The sequence below is a fragment of the Gymnoscopelus braueri genome (assembly GCF_963280865.1).
Source record: "Gymnoscopelus braueri genome assembly, chromosome: 8".
Lineage (NCBI taxonomy): Eukaryota > Metazoa > Chordata > Actinopteri > Myctophiformes > Myctophidae > Gymnoscopelus > Gymnoscopelus braueri.
Window position 1 is genome coordinate 56,809,028 of NC_137609.1, and position 25,977 is coordinate 56,835,004.

The 25,977-nt window shown below is 41.4% G+C and overlaps 2 protein-coding genes across 2 annotated transcripts in view; one reads left to right on the top strand and one right to left on the bottom strand.

Moving 5' to 3' along the window:
• Positions 1–1,301: 1,301 nt before the first annotated feature.
• alg8 (ALG8 alpha-1,3-glucosyltransferase) lies at positions 1,302–22,846 on the bottom strand. Its single transcript, XM_080435437.1, has 13 exons — positions 22,760–22,846; positions 21,911–21,989; positions 16,435–16,628; positions 13,436–13,545; positions 12,946–13,013; positions 10,899–11,022; positions 9,928–10,031; positions 9,475–9,595; positions 6,666–6,799; positions 3,608–3,750; positions 3,176–3,273; positions 2,950–3,022; positions 1,302–1,654 (listed from the first exon to the last, which is right to left on the bottom strand). The coding sequence occupies exons 1-13, from the start codon at positions 22,837–22,839 to the stop codon at positions 1,456–1,458; spliced, it is 1,527 nt and encodes a 508-aa protein (XP_080291563.1). The 5' UTR covers positions 22,840–22,846; the 3' UTR covers positions 1,302–1,455.
• A 329-nt stretch (positions 22,847–23,175) lies between these two features.
• Positions 23,176–25,977, top strand: part of ccdc90b (coiled-coil domain containing 90B) — a 9,690-nt gene continuing 6,888 nt past the window's right edge. Inside the window, 4 exon segments of the mRNA XM_080435449.1 lie at positions 23,176–23,484; positions 23,833–23,952; positions 24,432–24,535; positions 25,851–25,952. Of these exon segments, the coding sequence (XP_080291575.1) occupies positions 23,409–23,484; positions 23,833–23,952; positions 24,432–24,535; positions 25,851–25,952 (402 nt within the window). The 5' untranslated portion in view covers positions 23,176–23,408.

Here is a 25,977-nt window from a genome sequence, read left to right on the forward strand (position 1 = left end):
TATCTTTTCTACTTAAAGAACAATACATAACCTTATCTTTTCTATTTAAAGAACAATACATAACCTTATCTTTTCTATTTAAAGAACAATACATAACCTTATCTTTTCTATTTAAAGGACAATACATAACCTTATCTTTTCTATTTAAAGAACAATACATAACATTATCTTTTCTATTTAAAGAACAATACATAACCTTATCTTTTCTATTTAAAGAACAATACATAACCTTATCTTTTCTATTTAAAGAACAATACATAACCTTATCTTTTCTATTTAAAGAACAATACATAACCTTATCTTTTCTATTTAAAGAACAATACATAACCTTATCTTTTCTATTTAAAGAACAATACATAACCTTATCTTTTCTGTTTAAAGAACAATACATAACCTTATCTTTACTGTTTAAAGAACAATACATAACCTTATCTTTTCTGTTTAAAGAACAATACATAACCTTATCTTTTCTGTTTAAAGAACAATACATAACCTTATCTTTTCTATTGAAAGAACAATACATAACCTTATCTTTTCTATTTAAAGAACAATACATAACCTTATCTTTTCTATTTAAAGAACAATACATAACCTTATCTTTTCTATTTAAAGAACAATACATAACCTTATCTTTTCTATTTAAAGAACAATACATAACCTTATCTTTTCTATTTAAAGAACAATACATAACCTTATCTTTTCTATTTAAAGGACAATACATAACCTTATCTTTTCTATTTAAAGAACAATACATAACCTTATCTTTTCTATTTAAAGAACAATACATAACCTTATCTTTTCTATTTAAAGAACAATACATAACCTGATCTTTTCTATTTAAAGAACAATACATAACCTTATCTTTTCTATTTAAAGAACAATACATAACCTTATCTTTTCTATTTAAAGAACAATACATAACCTTATCTTTTCTATTTAAAGAACAATACATAACCTTATCTTTTCTATTTAAATAACAATACATAACCTTATCTTTTCTATTTAAAGAACAATACATAACCTCACAGATCCACCTGCTGAAGGGGGGGGGGCAGTTGTTCTTCCATTTAAATCAGACGCCTTGTTAATAAAGCAGAACAGACTCAAGGTCAAGGTCCTCTGATGGTTCACCATGCAGACCAATTCTCTAGAAAAAGATTTCAATGAAAGAAAGATATTCTGAAATGTATTTATTTATTTATATAAAACAAATTAAAAAAAGGGGTGAGGGTGCCGTGGGGAAGCCTGTGCTCCCCTGTGCAACCAGTAGTAGGCGCCAGTGATATAGATATACATATATATATATATATATATATATATATATATATATATATATGTATTATAATATTATATTATATATATATCTGTATCCTTTATTTTCACATTGAATGTTTTTTCTTCTAGCACGACTCAGGTGGCTGCAGTACAGCATGCCACCAGCAGGGTCTCTGTTTGTCACTGTAGACGCAGGTAGAGTCTTATGAAGCTGTAAGTGACTCCCAGGCTGCAGTACACTGACGTCACCAGCAGGGGGAAGAACGGCAGCGTCTGCTGCCACGGTGACAGGGGGTAAACAACCTCACGCAGGATCTCCACGGCAACCAATCCCAGCAGGTACACATACTCCAGGGGGCGGAGCACTGGACCCTGGTTCCTGAGAGAGAGAGAGAGAGAGAGAGAGAGAGAGAGAGAGAGAGAGAGAGAGAGAGAGAGAGAGAGAGAAAGAGAGAGAGAATATGGAGTACATACCTGTACAGGTGACTCAGAGAAGTAATAGATTACACGTGAGGGGTAATGGGATTCCATCCGTCCTCTGAGGACGCTGTGGTGATGCCAGCCAGGATTTATGAATGAACCGCCGGTCGGCGAGAGGATTCCGACGGAGCCGCGGGTGAGATAAATCCATAGCTTCTTTTCCGGTGGATTACAAACTTAAGGGGTTTAAGGGGTACCCCGAACATTGCTTTATTATTTGGAACGCGATTGCGGAAGACCGTTTGCGGATCGTTTCGGATCAAAGGACAATAGACATTCTCGAGGCGGCGGAGGGAAGAAGCCGTTCGGGCCGTAACGAGGGACTGTTTATTGTTGTGTAAAGCAGGTAAACGTCTGACTGCGGTGGTGTTTCTACCTGGTTATGTGACCCTGTTTATGTTAACGTTTGAACGTGTGAATTCACTGAATTGAGGGTTGTAAAGGACTTGGGAATTGTTTGGGTTGGGAGGGGTTTGGGAAGTTATTATTGATTGTTGAATTGTTGGTTTATTTCTTTTGTTTGTTAGGGACAGAGGTAGGGACAGTAGTTAAAACCAAGAAGTGTATTATTATTATTTACCATTTATGGTGACAGTTATTGCGAACGCGAACCGCCTAAAGTGGAGCTTACTATGAAACCCTGCTCGGGTTGTGTGTGTGTGTCTCTGTCTGTCTGTGTGTGTGCAGTATGTGTGCAGCCGCGCCCCCATGTGACTCACGCTTTCATTGGCTGCTGACAGATGTCAGGGTGGAGCTTACCAAACACGGTGAAATAGCACGGATTGACAAACGGCAATTCCGTGCATAGATGAGTAGGAACTCCGACACTCCGTGCATAGGAGAACCATATCCCCCCCCATTAACTTCAATACGAGGCGGAGGCAGTCACGTGACTTTCTCTCTACGCTCTCCCCATCACGGTGAAATAACACGGATTACAAGTCCGTAAATACACAACATAACAATTTTAAAAAGACAAAAAATAAAAAGGGCTGCGTTCGCTTCCCACGTCTTACTTGTTATTTGTGTGACTTTAAATATATAAATAATATAAAGTAACAAACTAGAAACCTGCCGATCCTGTTGTTTTTCCTTTTAGTTAATAGTTGTCTTTTCAAAGTAAAAGGGCAATTGTTACAAAGTAATAGAGTACAGACCTGTACAGGTGAGTCAGAGAAGTAATAGAGTACATACCTGTACAGGTGAGTCAGAGAAGTAATAGAGTACACAGAGTACATCAACATCAGAAGCACTTTGATTGGCAGCTCTGGGAGAAAAAAACAGAAAATCACCATCAATTAAAAATATATGAACCAATCACACAATAGAACTCTCTTATCACGTGTGTGTGTGTGTGTGTGTGTGTGTGTGTGTGTGTGTGTGTGTGTGTGTGTGTGTGTGTGTGTGTGTGTGTGTCTACCTGCAGCAGTATAAATGAGAGGTGAGACAGCATAGTTTCCTGTCGTCGCCAACATCAAGAATATCCCAGCATCCTCTCTGTTTTCTACTGCCAGAATGCTGACAGACAGACAGACAGACAGACAGACAGACAGAGAATACTTTATTAGTCATAAATGTAAACATCATGAGGTAGAGTCAGACATTAAAGCTGTTATGTTATTGATGTATAATATATATATATATATATATATATATATATATATATATATATATATATATATATATATATATATATATATATATATATATGTATATATTTATATATATATATGATATGGATCTCCCTGGGTCTGAAATAAAGACCCTGAGCCGTCCCAGAGCACAGTGTGATGGAATGAGGTCATGGGCTTTAGAACTAGAAGTAGACAGACAGACAGACAGACAGACAGACCTCAGAGGCAGTATGGCGATGAGGATGGCCTTCTCATGGACGTGCCAGCCCAACATGAAGGAGGCCAAGGCACAGATGACCACGCAGCGCACTAAGCTCCGCCCACCAACGCCTGGCTTCAACCAGGTCCTCAACACGGCCGGCTAGAAAGACATTAAAACATGTTTAAAACATGCTTAGTACAATATCAGTCACTAGAAGCAGAGACGTGTGTTTTAATGAGTCTAACATTCATTAGAAGGACAATATCAGTCACTAGAAGCAGAGACGTGTGTTTTAATGAGTCTAACGTTCATTAGAAGGACAATATCAGTCACTAGAAGCAGAGACGTGTGTTTTAATGAGTCTAACGTTCATTAGAAGGACAATATCAGTCACTAGAAGCAGAGACGTGTGTTTTAATGAGTCTAACATTCATTAGAAGGACAATATCAGTCACTAGAAGCAGAGACGTGTGTTTTAATGAGTCTAACATTCATTAGAAGGACAATATCAGTCACCAGAAGCAGAGACGTGTTTTAATGAGTCTAACATTCATTAGAAGGACAATATCAGTCACTAGAAGCAGAGACGTGTGTTTTAATGAGTCTAACATTCATTAGAAGGACAATATCAGTCACCAGAAGCAGAGACGTGTGTTTTAATGAGTCATCATGGTTAAAATAGAGTTTGAAGTTAAAATGGGTTTGTATAGGAAGTGGGAGTGTCTGAAATTAAATACTGAATAAAGCAACTTAATAGTGTCTGGGTGAAACACTAAAGCCTGAGTAGACGTTAAAATGACCCTAGAGATGTTTTAAAGGAGTCAAAATGACCCTAGAGATGTTTTAAAGGAGTCAAAATGACCCTACAGATGTTTTAAAGGAGTTAAAATGACCCTGGAGATGTTTTAAAGGAGTTAAAATGACCCTAGAGATGTTTTAAAGGAGTTAAAATGACCCTAGAGATGTTTTAAAGGAGTTAAAATGACCCTGGAGATGTTTTAAAGGAGTACAAATGACCCTGGAGATGTTTTAAAGGAGTACAAATTACCCTAGAGATGTTTTAAAGGAGTTAAAATGGTCCTATAGATGTTTTAAAGGAGTTAAAATGGTCCTATAGATGTTTTAAAGGAGTTAAAATGACCCTAGAGATGTTTTAAAGGAGTTAAAATGACCCTAGAGATGTTTTAAAGGAGTTAAAATGACCCTAGAGATGTTTTAAAGGAGTTAAAATGACCCTAGAGATGTTTTAAAGGAGTCAAAATGACCCTAGAGATGTTTTAAAGGAGTCAAAATGACCATAGAGATGTTTTAAAGGAGTTAAAATGACCCTGGAGATGTTTTAAAGGAGTTAAAATGACCCTAGAGATGTTTTAAAGGAGTTAAAATGACCCTAGAGATGTTTTAAAGGAGTTAAAATGACCCTGGAGATGTTTTAAAGGAGTACAAATTACCCTAGAGATGTTTTAAAGGAGTTAAAATGGTCCTATAGATGTTTTAAAGGAGTTAAAATGACACTAGAGATGTTTTAAAGGAGTTAAAATGACACTAGAGATGTTTTAAAGGAGTTAAAATGACACTAGAGATGTTTTAAAGGAGTTAAAATGACACTAGAGATGTTTTAAAGGAGTCAAAATGACCCTAGAGATGTTTTAAAGGAGTCAAAATGACCCTAAAGATGTTTTAAAGGAGTTAAAATGACCCTAAAGATGTTTTAAAGGAGTTCAAATGACCCTAGAGATGTTTTAAAGGAGTTAAAATGACCCTAAAGATGTTTTAAAGGAGTTAAAATGACACTAGAGATGTTTTAAAGTAGTTAAAATGACACTAGAGATGTTTTAAAGGAGTTAAAATGACACTAGAGATGTTTTAAAGGAGTCAAAATGACCCTAAAGATGTTTTAAAGGAGTTAAAATGACCCTAGAGATGTTTTAAAGGAGTTAAAATGACCCTAGAGATGTTTTAAAGGAGTTAAAATGACCCTGGAGATGTTTTAAAGGAGTTAAAATGACCCTAGAGATGTTTTAAAGGAGTTAAAATGACCCTAAAGATGTTTTAAAGGAGTTAAAATGACACTAGAGATGTTTTAAAGTAGTTAAAATGACCCTAGAGATGTTTTAAAGGAGTTAAAATGACACTAGAGATGTTTTAAAGGAGTCAAAATGACCCTAAAGATGTTTTAAAGGAGTTAAAATGACCCTAGAGATGTTTTAAAGGAGTTAAAATGACCCTAGAGATGTTTTAAAGGAGTTAAAATGACACTAGAGATGTTTTAAAGGAGTTAAAATGACCCTGGAGATGTTTTAAAGGAGTACAAATTACCCTAGAGATGTTTTAAAGGAGTTAAAATGACCCTGGAGATGTTTTAAAGGAGTACAAATTACCCTAGAGATGTTTTAAAGGAGTTAAAATGGTCCTATAGATGTTTTAAAGGAGTTAAAATGACACTAGAGATGTTTTAAAGGAGTTAAAATGACCCTAGAGATGTTTTAAAGGAGTTAAAATGACCCTAAAGATGTTTTAAAGGAGTTAAAATGACACTAGAGATGTTTTAAAGTAGTTAAAATGACACTAGAGATGTTTTAAAGGAGTTAAAATGACACTAGAGATGTTTTAAAGGAGTCAAAATGACCCTAAAGATGTTTTAAAGGAGTTAAAATGACCCTAGAGATGTTTTAAAGGAGTTAAAATGACCCTAGAGATGTTTTAAAGGAGTTAAAATGACCCTAGAAATGTTTTAAAGGAGTTAAAATGACACTAGAGATGTTTTAAAGGAGTTAAAATGACCCTAGAGATGTTTTAAAGGAGTTAAAATGACCCTAGAGATGTTTTAAAGGAGTTAAAATGACCCTAGAGATGTTTTAAAGGAGTTAAAATGACCCTAGAGATGTTTTAAAGGAGTCTTGAGTTCATGGAGATGTTTTTGTCACATTGTCCAGACCGGGTAAAGGTTAAAGGTTAAACTCACCAGTAAGGTCAGCAGGGTACAGAGCAGGTAAAGGTTAAAGGTTAAACTCACCAGTAAGGCCAGCAGGGTACAGAGCACGTAAAGGTTAAAGGTTAAAGGTTAAACTCACCAGTAAGGTCAGCAGCGTACAGAGCAGAGTGACGGACGGACAGACGGACGGGAGGACAGAGTGATGGAACTCCTGAACCAGACCTCCCGTCATGGAGGCTTTAGGAACCTCGCCCAGGAGGCCCATACGCACACCTTAGATACACAATGTTACACACTGTTACACACTGTTACACACTGTTACACACTGTTACACACTGTTACACAATGTTACACACTGTTACACATTGTTACACACTGTTACACACTGTTACACACTGTTACACACTGTTACACACTGTTACACAATGTTACACACTGTTACACACTGTTACACACTGGCCCTCATTAATCAAAGTGTGTAGACAAACTAATGTGCGTACCGTACAGCGAGAACACAATTGTCAGCATTTATCATTCCATCATGACTTTGACTTACGGCTCAGATCTCACGTCTCTGAGGGCCTGTAGGACTTATCTATCTATTAGACCTGTAGGACTTATCTATCTATTAGACCTGTAGGACTTATCTATCTATTAGACCTATAGGACTTATCTATCTATTAGACCTGTAGGACTTATCTATCTATTAGACCTGTAGGACTTATCTATCTATTAGACCTGTAGGACTTATCTATCTATTAGACCTGTAGGACTTATCTATCTATTAGACCTATAGGACTTATCTATCTATTAGACCTGTAGGACTTATCTATCTATTAGACCTGTAGGACTTATCTATCTATTAGACCTGTAGGACTTATCTATCTATTAGACCTGTAGGACTTATCTATCTATTAGACCTGTAGGACTTATCTACACCTGTTTGTTCATCTTATTAGACCTGTAGGACTTATCTACACCTGTTTGTTCATCTTATTAGACCTGTAGGACTTATCTACACCTGTTTGTTCATCTTATTAGACCTGTAGGACTTATCTACACCTGTTTGATCATCTTATTAGACCTGTAGGACTTATCTAAACCTGTTTGTTCATCTTATTAGACCTGTAGGACTTATCTACACCTGTTTGTTCATCTTATTAGACCTGTAGGACTTATCTACACCTGTTTGTTCATCTTATTAGACCTGTAGGACTTATCTACACCTGTTTGATCATCTTATTAGACCTGTAGGACTTATCTAAACCCGTTTGTTCATCTTATTAGACCTGTAGGACTTATCTACACCTGTTTGTTCATCTTATTAGACATGTAGGACTTATCTACACCTGTTTGATCATCTTATTAGACCTGTAGGACTTATCTAAACCTGTTTGTTCATCTTATTAGACCTGTAGGACTTATCTACACCTGTTTGTTCATCTTATTAGACCTGTAGGACTTATCTAAACCCGTTTGTTCATCTTATTAGACCTGTAGGACTTATCTAAACCCGTTTGTTCATCTTATTAGACCTGTAGGACTTATCTACACCTGTTTGTTCATCTTATTAGACCTGTAGGACTTATCTAAACCCGTTTGTTCATCTTATTAGACCTGTAGGACTTATCTAAACCCGTTTGTTCATCTTATTAGACCTGTAGGACTTATCTAAACCCGTTTGTTCATCTCATTAGACCTGTAGGACTTATCTACACCTGTTTGTTCATCTTATTAGACCTGTAGGACTTATCTACACCTGTTTGTTCATCTTATTAGACCTGTAGGACTTATCTACACCTGTTTGTTCATCTTATTAGACCTGTAGGACTTATCTACACCTGTTTGTTCATCTTATTAGACCTGTAGGACTTATCTACACCTGTTTGATCATCTTATTAGACCTGTAGGACTTATCTACACCTGTTTGTTCATCTTATTAGACCTGTAGGACTTATCTACACCTGTTTGTTCATCTTATTAGACCTGTAGGACTTATCTACACCTGTTTGTTCATCTTATTAGACCTGTAGGACTTATCTACACCCGTCTGTTCATCTTATTAGACCTGTAGGACTTATCTACACCTGTTTGTTCATCTTATTAGACCTGTAGGACTTATCTACACCTGTTTGATCATCTTATTAGACCTGTAGGACTTATCTACACCTGTTTGATCATCTTATTAGACCTGTAGGACTTATCTACACCTGTGTGTTCATCTTATTAGACCTGTAGGACTTATCTACACCTGTTTGATCATCTTATTAGACCTGTAGGACTTATCTACACCTGTTTGATCCATCTTAGACTTGCGGAGCAGCATTGTCTGACCATCTGACAGGCATCTAAACATATGTATTGTAGAGCTACTAGAGGGGAGCCTGGCCCGCACATCGTAGACAGAGACAGTAGAGCGTGTAGACGTTCATTGCAACAGCGGTGCTTGTTTCTCGCACATGATTTGGCAACACCACAGCCCATGATGGTCCGCTTGTTTTTCATGTATGTGGCAACACCCGGAGTCAAAAACTAAACGGAAACTTAACTGTGTCTTGACAGAGAGAAAGCATGAATAAAGTCTTACCATAACATAACATAACATAATGTTATTTATAATAATGAATAAAGTCTTACCATAACATAACCTAATGTTATTTATAATAATGAATAAAGTCTTATCATAACATAACATAATGTTATTTATAATAATGAATAAAGTCTTACCATAACATAACATAACATAATGTTATTTATAATAATGAATAAAGTCTTACCATAACATAACATGTTATTTATAATATATATATATATAAGTCTTACCATAACATAACATAATGTTATTTATAATAATGAATAAAGTCATAACATAACATAATGTTATTTATAATAATGAATAAAGTCATAACATAACATAATGTTATTTATAATAATGAATAAAGTCTTACCCAGAGTAACCAGGACTTTATCCAACACGTTATAGAGAGCCCAGACGTTGGGGGCCCAGTAGGCGTGGCACAGGCCTCTCTTAAAGGGGAAGAGTCTGGATAACACCTGGGGCAGCTGACCCTAAAGGTCAAAGGTCACAACATCATAAATATTAGTCTGGAAAACATCTGGGACAGATGACCCTAAAGGTCAAAGGTCACAACATCTGGACAGATGACCCTAAAGGTCACAACATCTGGGACAGATGACCCTAAAGGTCAAAGGTCACAACATCTGGACAGATGACCCTAAAGGTCACAACATCTTAAAGGTCAGTAATGTGCTATCACAATGCGCTGTGACCTTTCATGCTACATCCAAAAAGGTCCCAGCACTTTAAGGCTAAAATAAATTATGTTTGTGTGTGTGTGTGCGCGTGTGCGTGTGCGTGTGCGTGCGTGCGTGTGTGTTACCATGGCGATGAAGGGACCAAAGGACACAGCGGTGACAGAGAGGACGATGGTCGCCAAGGCAACGAGACGGAGAGGACTGAAACTCTTCCATCTGACACTGCCGTCTGGAATAACAACAACAATATAAATAATCATAATCATAATAATAATCTGTCAGAACCTTCTCTAAAACACCCTGGACAACGCTCCACACGTCCTAGACTCTTCTCTCTTCTCTAAAACACCCTGGACAACGCTCCACACGTCCTAGACTCTTCTCTCTTCTCTAAAACACCCTGGACAACGTTCCACACGTCCTAGACTCTTCTCTCTTCTCTAAAACACTCTGGACAACACTCCACACGTCCTAGACTCTTCTCTCTTCTCTAAAACACTCTGGACAACGCTCCACACGTCCTAGACTCTTCTCTCTTCTCTAAAACACCCTGGACAACGCTCCACACGTCCTAGACTCTTCTCTCTTCTCTAAAACACCCTGGACAACGCTCCACACGTCCTAGACTCTTCTCTCTTCTCTAAAACACTCTGGACAACGCTCCACACGTCCTAGACTCTTCTCTCTTCTCTAAAACACCCTGGACAACGCTCCACACGTCCTAGACTCTTCTCTCTTCTCTAAAACACTCTGGACAACGCTCCACACGTCCTAGACTCTTCTCTCTTCTCTAAAACACCCTGGACAACGTTCCACACGTCCTAGACTCTTCTCTCTTCTCTAAAACACCCTGGACAACACTCCACACAGTAGATAAAGTAATATATACAGTAGATAAAGTAATAGATACAGTAGATAAAGTAATAGATACAGTAGATAAAGTAATAGATAAAGTACTAACCTGTGTTGCAGGTGAAACAGTAACAGAAACAGTAATAGATAAAGTAGATAAAGTAATAGATACAGTAGATAAAGTAATAGATACAGTAGATAAAGTAATAGATACAGTAGATAAAGTAATAGATACAGTACTAACCTGTGTTGCAGGTGAAACAGTAACATCGCAGCAGGTAGATTCCGTAGGCGGGGCTTATGTACAGGTAGATGTGTTTGAGGTTTAACAGCACGGTGAAGAACAGCGCCCCCTCCAGGTGACGGGACTGTTAACACATTTGAAATATGTATTTATGTCCATATAACCAGAAGTACAAGAATGCCTTGTACAAAGGACATAAACACTGCCAGTGCAGTCAGTCAGATAATGGGAAAACAGCCAGTTACAAAGTGCATATAAGGCAGAACATTGTTACATACAATAATGTTGGCATACTTGTCAAACACAGCAGACAACAATCATGGGTAAAGGAAACAACGCCTCCTCCAAATTGAGCGGCTTCCTATAATAGCTGATACTGAGCAGTACCTTGCTAACTGTTTAGCCCTCCTTTTGAAGAGGCCGGCCATTTGAAGGCCCCTCACAACCAACTTCTGCCCAATAGGCTACCAAAGATTAAAGATTTAACACTTTGGTTAGGAAGGCTTCCTCTAAGCTGTAATCAAAAGTACAGCCGACCTCGAGAATGAACACCTCTCTATTATTTTCATTAACAACAAAGACATCAGGGGTGTTAGCTGAAATGTTAGAGAACACAGAATCATCATTACACAGGCTAAACATGCTCGGCTTCACAGTAGAATGCTTATACAGCATGATGGAGGACCTGAAAATAGAAGTGATATCTTTTGATATCAAATCCACTATTCTGTCATGCCTACTTCTGTAGAGTCCCCTGTATACATGGCACCCATTTAAGATGTGGGACATGGTTTCAGCTATTTGTTCATGACCATGATGTATACAGTGAGGAGCATGGTTGCCTGGAAACCAGATGGAGAGGTTAAGTTTAGATGGTAAAACCTGCAACCTCGCTTACAGAGTAAAGACAACAATGCATTCAACTAAAGAAACATTTTTGAACACAGAGTGAGAGACAGAATGGTCCGCAGTAGGGAGACATGCAGTCTTCCCTTGCAGTCCCTTCAGTCCAGTGTTGCCGCTGCCTTTGCTGTTGTTGCCCATAAGAGACTCTTTTCTCTTCTCTAAAACACTCTGGACAACGCTCCACACGTCCTAGACTCTTTTCTCTTCTCTAAAACACCCTGGACATCGCTCCACACGTCCTAGACTCTTCTCTCTTCTCTAAAACACCCTGGACAACGCTCCACACGTCCTAGACTCTTCTCTCTTCTCTAAAACACCCTGGACAACGCTCCACACGTCCTAGACTCTTCTCTCTTCTCTAAAACACCCTGGACAACGCTCCACACGTCCTAGACTCTTCTCTCTTCTCTAAAACACCCTGGACAACGCTCCACACGTCCTAGACTCTTCTCTCTTCTCTAAAACACCCTGGACAACGCTCCACACGTCCTAGACTCTTCTCTCTTCTCTAAAACACCCTGGACAACGCTCCACACGTCCTAGACTCTTCTCTCTTCTCTAAAACACCCTGGACAACGCTCCACACGTCCTAGACTCTTCTCTCTTCTCTAAAACACCCTGGACAACGCTCCACACGTCCTAGACTCTTCTCTCTTCTCTAAAACACCCTGGACAACGCTCCACACGTCCTAGACTCTCCTCTCTTCTCTAAAACACCCTGGACAACGCTCCACACGTCCTAGACTCTTCTCTCTTCTCTAAAACACCCTGGACAACGCTCCACACGTCCTAGACTCTTCTCTCTTCTCTAAAACACCCTGGACAACGCTCCACACGTCCTAGACTCTCCTCTCTTCTCTAAAACACCCTGGACAACGCTCCACACGTCCTAGACTCTTCTCTCTTCTCTAAAACACCCTGGACAACGCTCCACACGTCCTAGACTCTCCTCTCTTCTCTAAAACACCCTGGACAACGCTCCACACGTCCTAGACTCTTCTCTCTTCTCTAAAACACCCTGGACAACGCTCCACACGTCCTAGACTCTTCTCTCTTCTCTAAAACACTGGACAACGCTCCACACGTATTAGACACTGGGTGTGATTTCTTATCTCTAAGAAATAAAATGACATTTTCTCACCTGTAAATGTCTGGCCAGAGACAACAGCAGGAAACCGAATAACATCCCATTATACTGGAAATGAATGTCTGACAATACATCAAGGATATTACAATATACATACAATACATAATATAATATAATACAACACAACATATAATATAATATACATACAATACATAATATAATATAATACAACACAACATATAATATAATATACATACAATACATCAAGGATATTATAACATTACAGTTAGAGGAAAAGAGTGTTTATTTAACAGTGTGTGTATAACAGTGTGTATCAGTGTGTGTATAACAGTGTGTATCAGTGTGTATATAACATAACAGTAGATAAAGTAATAGATACAGTAGATAAAGTAATAGATACAGTAGATAAAGTAATAGATACAGTAGATAAAGTAATAGATACAGTAGATAAAGTAATAGATACAGTAGATAAAGTAATAGATACAGTAGATAAAGTAATAGATACATATAAAGTAGAGGATACGGTCTAACAGCAGTAGTCCAGTGTTCCACAGCAGAAGGACAGACAGGATGAAGACGGGTCTGGACAGAAGGTCCTTAGACACACCCTGATCCTTGATGCTCCTACAACACCTGTACACACACACACACACACACACACACACACACACACACACACACACACACACACACACACACACACACACACACACACACACACACACACACAATTTCACAATTTTAGTAATGCTGCAAGGTGTTAACAATGATACTAATGAAGGCTCTGTTATATAGTTTATTATCATAATATAATATATATTATTATTGATATCAATGATACTAATGAAGGCTCTGTTATATAGTTTATTATCATAATATAATATATATTATTATTGATATCAATGATACTAATGAAGGTTACATAAAAAGTACAGAGAAGCATTAAAGTGTCAAAACAGTAAAGTTAAAGGACTTCAAAACTGTACTTGAGTACATTTAGCTGAATAAAAGTACTTATAAATCTCCCCTTTAATAATACCAATTGGTATTGTGTTTTATATCATTTTTATCGTTGATTAGTCACCTTTACAATGAGGTACAGATTATAAGGATTGGGCATTTGTGGAATGAGTAACACAGCTAAACGTGTGGGTAGCCTCACAGGTGAGTGACTGGCACCTGAACATGGGTTCTGCAACGTTGTTGAGTTTGTGTTGATGCTCCAAGCAGCAACACTGACCTCATGGAAAGATGCCACGTTGGTCCCTTCAGGATAAGACCCATGGTGCAACAGGGCAAGTGAAGCTGGTGTTCTGTTATGCAGATTATGCATTATTTGGTGTTAAACCATTTACAGGCAGGTGTGTGCCAGTCACAGGTGTGTGCCAGTCACAGGTGTGTCAGTCACAGGTGTGTGTGTCACAAATTCTCCCAGACATGGGCCCTGACAGTGAACCTAACTAAGACTAAAATCATGATATTTCAAAAAAGATCCAGCCGCCAAAACCATAAATGTTTCCTAAATACAATCCCACTAGAACAAACAAAAAACTATACCTACCTTGGCCTAAACATCAGCAGCACAGGGAACTACAACCAAGCTGTAAAGGACCTGAGAGACAAGGCAAGAAGGGCATTCTATGCTATCAAAAGAAACATCAAAATAGACATCCCAATTAAAACCTGGCTTAAAATACTGGACTCTGTGATAGAACCAATTTCCCTCTATGGTTGTGAGATCTGGGGACCATTAGCAAACCATGACCTTGAAAAATGGGATAAACACCAAACCGAGACCCTACACACAGAATTCTGCAAATCCATTCTCCGTACCCAGCGAAAAACACCAAATAATGCATGCAGGGAAGAATTAGGACGATACCCACTAATTATCAAAATAAAAAAGAGAGCACTTAAGTTCTACAACCACCTAAAAGAAAGCGACCTAGATGCACTCCATAACAAGGCACTCACACACAGCGAAACCCTAGAGAGATGCCCCCTCAGCCAGCTGGCCCTGGAACTCCGGGCACAAACACAAACAGAGCCACGAGATAGAAAACCCATTGGACTAAACCAAATTATAAAACAGCAAAAGGAAAACTACCTGACACACTGGAAAGAAGCAACACAAAAGCAGAGTAAACTAGAATGCTATCTGGCCCTAAACAGAGAATACGCAGTGGCAGAATACCTGAGCACTGTGACTGACCCAAAACAAAGAAAAATCTTAACTAGGTACAGACTCAGTGAGCACAGTCTTGCGATCGAGAAAGGTCGTCACAGGCAGACCTGTATCCCGAGAGAAGACAGACTATGCACCCACTGCACACAAAATGAAGCTACACTTCCTAACCGTCTGTCCATTGTACCAAGACATCAGAGACACATACTTCCCACAGATTACAACCACACACAGAGATTTTGAAAACATGACCAATGACAAAAAACTCCCATATCTGCTGGGCGAAGTACAACAATGTGCAAACACAGCAGTAAGATTCGTGAGTTGCTGTGCTAGGAAAAGGATATCAAACGGAACACAACCACCCTAAAGACTAATCATTGTGTATATTCCGGCACTATACCTGCACCCAGTGATCTTGGTACATAGAAATTGATCTATTGAAGATTCTGACTTTCAAATGTACATATTTTTTGTTTTGTATTGTATTGCTGTATTGTTGTATTATGCTTTCTGCTTTGGCAATGTAAACGTATGTTTTCTCATGCCAATAAAGCCCTTTGAATTGAAATTGAATTGAATTGTGTGTCAGTCACAGGTGTGTGCCAGTCACAGGTGTGTGTGTCAGTCACAGGTGTGTGTCAGTCACAGGTGTGTGTCAGTCACAGGTGTGTGTCAGTCACAGGTGTGTGTCAGTCACAGCCTGTAAATCTATGGCTCCTCAGTGAAGCAAGGGGTCTTTGGTTGTTGTCTTCCTTGTTGACTCACCAGTCTCACAGAACTTGGTCCTAAGTTAGTAAATGGTACCAGGTTTAACACCAAATAATGTCACTCTGCATAACAGAACACCAGCTTCACTTGCTCCATTGCACCATGGGTCTTATCCTGAAGGGACAAACGTGGCATCTTTCCATGGGGGGGGGGGGGGGGGCAGTGTTGCTGCTTGGAGCATCAACACTAACTCAACAAAGTTGCAAAACCCATGTTCAGGTTCCAGTCACAGGTTTTGAGCGACTGGTTCTGAGGTCACTCAGAACGAGAGTGATTTACCAACTGAAGCATATTGGGTGATTTTGGCAAATAGTTTGGGGGCGTTACCCACACGTTTAGCTGTGTTACTCATTCCACCAATGCCTGATCCTTACAAGCTGTACCTCGTTGTAAAGGTGACAACAATAAAAATGATATAAAACACAAGACCAATTAGTATTATTAAAGGGGAGAAATAATCGACCAAAGTTAAGTTTCCGAACTTTTTTTGGGCAGTTTAGTAAAAGTACTTACTCTCTCACAAAGTAGATGAACAGGAGGTAAAGGGACAGAGTAAAAGTACTTACTCTCTGACAGAGTAGATGAACAGGAAGTCGGTACAGATGACAGACAGCCTCTGGAACAGCACGGTGGCAGAGCTGCAGTACTGCAGTCTGTCCACTAGGAGCATGTCAGAGTCCACATACTGAGCCAGCTGAGACAAAGAGAACTGGAACCAAGCGAACAGAGGAGGGTAGTCCAAGGTCCACTCTGATGTGTTCTGTTACACACACACACACACACACACACACACACACACACACACACACACACACACACACACACACACACACACACTTTACAAATATGTACAGAAAATGGGGACACACCACCTACGTCAGGTGCCAGTAGTTTATGGCTGCTCTGCTGACATCAACAGACAGACAGTAGTTTATGGCTGCTCTGCTGACATCAACAGACGGGCAGTAGTTTATGGCTGCTCTGCTGACATCAACAGACGGACGGTAGTTTATGGCTGCTCTGCTGACATCAACAGACGGACGGTAGTTTATGGCTGCTCTGCTGACATCAACAGACGGACGGTAGTTTATGGCTGCTCTGCTGACATCAACAGACGGACGGTAGTTTATGGCTGCTCTGCTGACATCAACAGACGGACGGTAGTTTATGGCTGCTCTGCTGACATCAACAGACGGGCGGTAGTTTATGGCTGCTCTGCTGACATCAACAGACGGGCAGTAGTTTATGGCTGCTCTGCTGACATCAACAGACGGACAGTAGTTTATGGCTGCTCTGCTGACATCAACAGACGGGCAGTAGTTTATGGCTGCTCTGCTGACATCAACAGACGGACAGTAGTTTATGGCTGCTCTGCTGACATCAACAGACGGACAGTAGTTTATGGCTGCTCTGCTGACATCAACAGACGGACAGTAGTTTATGGCTGCTCTGCTGACATCAACAGACGGACAGTAGTTTATGGCTGCTCTGCTGACATCAACAGACGGACAGTAGTTTATGGCTGCTCTGCTGACATCAACAGACGGACGGTAGTTTATGGCTGCTCTGCTGACATCAACAGACGGACGGTAGTTTATGGCTGCTCTGCTGACATCAACAGACGGACGGTAGTTTATGGCTGCTCTGCTGACATCAACAGACGGACGGTAGTTTATGGCTGCTCTGCTGACATCAACAGACGGACGGTAGTTTATGGCTGCTCTGCTGACATCAACAGACGGACGGTAGTTTATGGCTGCTCTGCTGACATCAACAGACGGACGGTAGTTTATGGCTGCTCTGCTGACATCAACAGACGGACGGTAGTTTATGGCTGCTCTGCTGACATCAACAGACGGACGGTAGTTTATGGCTGCTCTGCTGACATCAACAGACGGGCGGTAGTTTATGGCTGCTCTGCTGACATCAACAGACGGGCGGTAGTTTATGGCTGCTCTGCTGACATCAACAGACGGGCAGTAGTTTATGGCTGCTCTGCTGACATCAACAGACGGGCAGTAGTTTATGGCTGCTCTGCTGACATCAACAGACGGACAGTAGTTTATGGCTGCTCTGCTGACATCAACAGACGGGCAGTAGTTTATGGCTGCTCTGCTGACATCAACAGACGGACAGTAGTTTATGGCTGCTCTGCTGACATCAACAGACGGACAGTAGTTTATGGCTGCTCTGCTGACATCAACAGACGGACAGTAGTTTATGGCTGCTCTGCTGACATCAACAGACGGACAGTAGTTTATGGCTGCTCTGCTGACATCAACAGACGGGCGGTAGTTTATGGCTGCTCTGCTGACATCAACAGACGGACGGTAGTTTATGGCTGCTCTGCTGACATCAACAGACGGACGGTAGTTTATGGCTGCTCTGCTGACATCAACAGACGGACGGTAGTTTATGGCTGCTCTGCTGACATCAACAGACGGGCGGTAGTTTATGGCTGCTCTGCTGACATCAACAGACGGGCGGTAGTTTATGGCTGCTCTGCTGACATCAACAGACGGGCGGTAGTTTATGGCTGCTCTGCTGACATCAACAGACGGACGGTAGTTTATGGCTGCTCTGCTGACATCAACAGACGGACGGTAGTTTATGGCTGCTCTGCTGACATCAACAGACGGGCAGTAGTTTATGGCTGCTCTGCTGACATCAACAGACGGGCAGTAGTTTATGGCTGCTCTGCTGACATCAACAGACGGACAGTAGTTTATGGCTGCTCTGCTGACATCAACAGACGGACAGTAGTTTATGGCTGCTCTGCTGACATCAACAGACGGGCAGTAGTTTATGGCTGCTCTGCTGACATCAACAGACGGACAGTAGTTTATGGCTGCTCTGCTGACATCAACAGACGGACAGTAGTTTATGGCTGCTCTGCTGACATCAACAGACGGACGGTAGTTTATGGCTGCTCTGCTGACATCAACAGACGGACGGTAGTTTATGGCTGCTCTGCTGACATCAACAGACGGACGGTAGTTTATGGCTGCTCTGCTGACATCAACAGACGGACGGTAGTTTATGGCTGCTCTGCTGACATCAACAGACGGACGGTAGTTTATGGCTGCTCTGCTGACATCAACAGACGGACGGTAGTTTATGGCTGCTCTGCTGACATCAACAGACGGACGGTAGTTTATGGCTGCTCTGCTGACATCAACAGACGGGCGGTAGTTTATGGCTGCTCTGCTGACATCAACAGACGGGCGGTAGTTTATGGCTGCTCTGCTGACATCAACAGACGGGCAGTAGTTTATGGCTGCTCTGCTGACATCAACAGACGGGCAGTAGTTTATGGCTGCTCTGCTGACATCAACAGACGGGCAGTAGTTTATGGCTGCTCTGCTGACATCAACAGACGGACAGTAGTTTATGGCTGCTCTGCTGACATCAACAGACGGACAGTAGTTTATGGCTGCTCTGCTGACATCAACAGACGGACAGTAGTTTATGGCTGCTCTGCTGACATCAACAGACGGACAGTAGTTTATGGCTGCTCTGCTGACATCAACAGACGGACGGTAGTTTATGGCTGCTCTGCTGACATCAACAGACGGACGGTAGTTTATGGCTGCTCTGCTGACATCAACAGACGGACGGTAGTTTATGGCTGCTCTGCTGACATCAACAGACGGACGGTAGTTTATGGCTGCTCTGCTGACATCAACAGACGGGCGGTAGTTTATGGCTGCTCTGCTGACATCAACAGACGGGCGGTAGTTTATGGCTGCTCTGCTGACATCAACAGACGGGCGGTAGTTTATGGCTGCTCTGCTGACATCAACAGACGGGCGGTAGTTTATGGCTGCTCTGCTGACATCAACAGACGGACAGTAGTTTATGGCTGCTCTGCTGACATCAACAGACGGACAGTAGTTTATGGCTGCTCTGCTGACATCAACAGACGGACAGTAGTTTATGGCTGCTCTGCTGACATCAACAGACGGGCAGTAGTTTATGGCTGCTCTGCTGACATCAACAGACGGGCAGTAGTTTATGGCTGCTCTGCTGACATCAACAGACGGGCAGTAGTTTATGGCTGCTCTGCTGACATCAACAGACGGGCAGTAGTTTATGGCTGCTCTGCTGACATCAACAGACGGGCAGTAGTTTATGGCTGCTCTGCTGACATCAACAGACGGACAGTAGTTTATGGCTGCTCTGCTGACATCAACAGACGGACAGTAGTTTATGGCTGCTCTGCTGACATCAACAGACGGACAGTAGTTTATGGCTGCTCTGCTGACATCAACAGACGGGCAGTAGTTTATGGCTGCTCTGCTGACATCAACAGACGGACGGTAGTTTATGGCTGCTCTGCTGACATCAACAGACGGACGGTAGTTTATGGCTGCTCTGCTGACATCAACAGACGGACGGTAGTTTATGGCTGCTCTGCTGACATCAACAGACGGACGGTAGTTTATGGCTGCTCTGCTGACATCAACAGACGGACGGTAGTTTATGGCTGCTCTGCTGACATCAACAGACGGGCGGTAGTTTATGGCTGCTCTGCTGACATCAACAGACGGGCGGTAGTTTATGGCTGCTCTGCTGACATCAACAGACGGGCGGTAGTTTATGGCTGCTCTGCTGACATCAACAGACGGACGGTAGTTTATGGCTGCTCTGCTGACATCAACAGACGGACGGTAGTTTATGGCTGCTCTGCTGACATCAACAGACGGACGGTAGTTTATGGCTGCTCTGCTGACATCAACAGACGGGCGGTAGTTTATGGCTGCTCTGCTGACATCAACAGACGGGCGGTAGTTTATGGCTGCTCTGCTGACATCAACAGACGGGCGGTAGTTTATGGCTGCTCTGCTGACATCAACAGACGGGCAGTAGTTTATGGCTGCTCTGCTGACATCAACAGACGGGCGGTAGTTTATGGCTGCTCTGCTGACATCAACAGACGGACGGTAGTTTATGGCTGCTCTGCTGACATCAACAGACGGGCAGTAGTTTATGGCTGCTCTGCTGACATCAACAGACGGGCAGTAGTTTATGGCTGCTCTGCTGACATCAACAGACGGGCAGTAGTTTATGGCTGCTCTGCTGACATCAACAGACGGACAGTAGTTTATGGCTGCTCTGCTGACATCAACAGACGGGCAGTAGTTTATGGCTGCTCTGCTGACATCAACAGACGGGCAGTAGTTTATGGCTGCTCTGCTGACATCAACAGACGGGCAGTAGTTTATGGCTGCTCTGCTGACATCAACAGACGGGCAGTAGTTTATGGCTGCTCTGCTGACATCAACAGACGGACAGTAGTTTATGGCTGCTCTGCTGACATCAACAGACGGACAGTAGTTTATGGCTGCTCTGCTGACATCAACAGACGGACAGTAGTTTATGGCTGCTCTGCTGACATCAACAGACGGACAGTAGTTTATGGCTGCTCTGCTGACATCAACAGACGGACAGTAGTTTATGGCTGCTCTGCTGACATCAACAGACGGACAGTAGTTTATGGCTGCTCTGCTGACATCAACAGACGGACAGTAGTTTATGGCTGCTCTGCTGACATCAACAGACAGACAGTAGTTTATGGCTGCTCTGCTGACATCAACAGACGGACAGTAGTTTATGGCTGCTCTGCTGACATCAACAGACGGACAGTAGGTTAGTAGTAGTACAAACCTTACAGGATTAGATCTACAAACCTCATGGTATAGGATTAGATCTACAAACCTCATGGTATAGGATTAGATCTACAAACCTTACAGGAATAGATCTACAAACCTTACAGGATTAGATCTACAAACCTCATGGTATAGGATTAGATCTACAAGCCTTACAGGATTAGATCTACAAACCTCATGGTATAGGATTAGATCTACAGACCTTATAGGATTAGATCTACAAACCTTACAGGATTAGATCTACAAACCTCATGGTATAGGATTAGATCTACAGACCTTATATGATTAGATCTACAAACCTCATGGTATAGGATTAGATCTACAGACCTTATAGGATTAGATCTACAGACCTGATAGGATTAGATCTACAAACCTCATGGTACCATCTGGACACAGGGAGGCTGTGTGTGATCGCCAGCCAGTTCCTGTGGACCTCGAAGTCTGTGGAGTGACTGACACACACACACACACACACACACACACACACACACACACACACACACACACACACACACACACACACACACACACACACACACACACACACACACACACACACACACACACACACACACACACACACACACACACACACACACACACACACACACGTTATTGTGGGCCAGCAATGTTCGGAATGCATCAGTCAGGCTGGAATATGAAAAATTGGACAGATCGGACGGATCCGTCTTGATGATTTGACTAAAGATATAATGTCTACTGATTTGAGTGATGTTTGGACAACATTTGTGGGAGTAATATTTTTGTGTTGCAAAAATCGGCCTCTTGGTGGCGCTATGATAGGGCAATGTTGAAAGGGTGGCATTTGTTCCTCAACACGTGCGTGTGAAGTTTCACGGAAATTGCATGCTGTGTTCATGATTTGAGGCATTTTGTTCAAAACGGAGCACTCCTGCAAACTTTGGAAGCCATTCATAGACAATCATCATGGAATATGAAACATCTGAAAGACCCGTTTAGTTTAATGACTATAGAGATACTAGAGATACTGTGTACTGTGTATATTATTATATATAAATACATTCATAAATACATACATATTCATAAACGTTCATATTAAATGTTTACATTCATATACAAAGTGAACAGTAGCTTTATGATGATGTGGCTTAAAGCTGCTGTTAGCCTGTTAGCTGCTAGCCAGTAAAACATGATGAATCATAATATATTATAAACTTTATAAAGAATGTCTTTTACTCACTATGCGTTCATAAAGAGACATTTCATTAAAGAAACGCCGAGCGCTAAAATATAAAACCAACTCCAACTGTCAGCCGCCATGACACTACGTCACATGACACATACGTCACTCATTTTGTCATCTGAACCTTTATTGACAACCGTGAGTTGTGTACAAATTCTGGGTTCCTATTGGTCACTCAGTGCTCACATCCTGTTTAGAGGCCGCCTACTGCATCTGGTTGTTTGTACTGACACATGCATCACACGGAGGCTGTTTCCGTATCCGTTCCAGACCGGATGTTCATTCTGCTCAGTGAACTGGTCCCCACGAGGCTTCGGCGCGTCTGGACGCCGGAAAACGTCATGTGGGCGGAGCTAATGTGACGTCAGCACAACAGACAGACAGACACACATGGAAACAAAGTAACGTCTGAAGCTTCTTCAGTTTAATGACTTTAAACTCTTTGTTAGGATTAAACTAATAGACTTTAAACTCTTTGTTAGGATTAAACTAATAGACTTTAAACTCTTTTAAAGGATTAAACTAATAGACTTTAAACTCTTTTGAAGGATTAAACTAATACAGTTAGTTGAGTTTTAGGGATTTAAGTCCTAAAGTAAGACTATTAGGGATTGACTTCATAAAGGTTTAGGTATTAAAGGTAATTATGTCGTTAATAATGAACAAAGTTCTGCGCTCTATGATGCTAAAGACTCATGTTTACCAGAAGGTCAACATTAGAGGTAAGTTTACAATATTACTGTTACTATGAAGTATTATTATTTAATACTATGAGTGCAAATTAATACATTTTAAAATACCTTTTAAATCACTAGTTCTCACACTTTCACAATGTATTTTTTTAAAGTTCATTAATAGAAGATCTACAAGCTTGTAGATCTGCTATTATTGAATAGCTAACGCACACATCTAAAATGACACAGATGCTGCTTTCTCTGTTTTAATGGTTGTACTACTTGTACTACTACTGTGTGTGTGTGTGTGTGTGTGTGTGTGTGTGTGTGTGTGTGTGTGTGTGTGTGTGTGTGTGTGTGTGTGTGTGTGTGTGTGTGTGTGTGTGTGTGTGTCAGGTATCCAGTGTGGGGTGTGCGTGTGCACACACACCCTCAGGAAGGTGGACCTGACTCCTCTGGAACATCGCAAATTGACCTTTGACTCCCACCGTCTGGTGAGACAGCTGGAGGACAGTGGTGAGACAGCTGTCTGTCTGTCTGTCTGTCTGTCTGTCTGTCTGTCTGTCTGTCTGTCTGTCTGTCTGTCTGTCTGTCTGTCTGTGGTGAGTGAGACAGCTTAAATATGTTTCTGCCTGAAAATGTAGAGTCTGTGTTTCATTATAATGTGTTGAGTGTGTTAATGTTCAGTATAAAGTTCATTATAATGTGTTGAGTGTGTTAATGTTCAGTATAATGTTCATTATAATGTGTTGAGTGTGTTAATGTTCAGTATAAAGTTCATTATAATGTGTTGAGTGTGTTAATGTTCAGTATAATGTTCATTATAATGTGTTGAGTGTGTTAATGTTCAGTATAAAGTTCATTATAATGTGTTGAGTGTGTTAATGTTCAGTATAATGTTCATTATAATGTGTTGAGTTTGTTAATGTTCAGTATAATGTTAATTATAAATGTTGAGTGTGTGTTTCATTATAATGTTTGTTTGTTTATTTCAGGTTTGGAGAAACCTCAGGCAGAGATCATAGTCTCTGCTCTGGTTACCTTGACGACAGCCAATATGGACATTGTTTATAAAGACATGGTGACAACCTCACATCAGGTGACACACACACACACACACACACACACACACACACACACACACACACACACACACACACACACACACACACACACACACACACACACACACACACACACACACACACACACACACACACACTGGGTACCCATAGTCAGAGGCGGTCTATATTATAGACGTCATTTCAACGGCTAGACATATTTTAGACGTCTAATAGCCTGAATAATGCTCAGTAGGTTTATTCACACCGAGATGAAGCAGAAATAAAAACACGCTAAGCTCATGAGAAGCAGAAATAAAAACACGCTAAGCTCATGAGAAGCAGAAATAAAAACACTACCATCACTACCACTGCCTGCTGTCTGGGGAGACCGTCTGTCTGGGGAGACCCGTCTGTCTGGGGACCCGTCTGTCTGGGGAGACCCGTCTGTCTGGGGAGACCGTCTGTCTGGGGAGACCCGTCTGTCTGGGGAGACTGTCTGTCTGGGGAGACCCGTCTGTCTGGGGAGACCGTCTGGGACCCACTAGACCTCACACCTAGCACTCACCTAACCCTGTTCATGATGCTAGGGTGGGATGGCTCAGGGTAGAGGACAGAGTGGGCGTGGTCTACAAGATACACATTAAAACAGGGATACATGTACCTGTCAAACTACTTCAATAACGTAAAAGACACACAGGCTCAACACCAGAGGGCTCTCCACTGATCTCACTGAACACAGTGTTACACAGGCTCAACACCAGAGGGCGCTGAACTGATCTCACTGAACACAGTGTTACACAGGCTCAACACCAGAGGGCGCTGAACTGATCTCACTGAACACAGTGTTACACAGGCTCAACACCAGAGGGCGCTCCACTGATCTCACTGAACACAGTGTTACACAGGCTCAACACCAGAGGGCGCTGAACTGATCTCACTGAACACAGTGTTACACAGGCTCAACACCAGAGGGCGCTGAACTGATCTCACTGAACACAGTGTTACACAGGCTCAACACCAGAGGGCGCTCCACTGATCTCACTGAACACAGTGTTACACAGGCTCAACACCAGAGGGCGCTGAACTGATCTCACTGAACACAGTGTTACACAGGCTCAACACCAGAGGGCGCTCCACTGATCTCACTGAACACAGTGTTACACAAATTGGTTCTACTGCTATGTCACCATAATGTGGAATGCTTTACCAACATTAATATATTATATGTATTATATTATATATAATCATTCATATATTATATTATATATAATCATTCATATATTATATTATATATAATCATTCATATATTATATTATTTATAATCATTCATATATGATATATCTCCTCTAGGAAATAGCTCTCCAACAGATCTTAGCTCATCTAGACTCCATCAGAAAAGACATGGTGATCCTGGAGAAGAGTGAGTTTGCCAACCTACGCTCCGAGAACGCAGTACGTCACCATACACACTACATAT

Coding starts and splice junctions, on each gene's coding strand:
- alg8 (XM_080435437.1), bottom strand. CDS start 22,839: ATGGCGGCTGACAGTTGGAGTTGGTTTTATATTTTAGCGCTCGGCGTT. Junction 16,629..21,910: donor TGTCCAGATGGTACCATGAG/GTTTGTAGATCT, acceptor TGTGTGTAACAG/AACACATCAGAGTGGACCTT. Junction 10,032..10,898: donor CTGTTTCACCTGCAACACAG/GTTAGTACTGTA, acceptor TTGTTATTCCAG/ACGGCAGTGTCAGATGGAAG.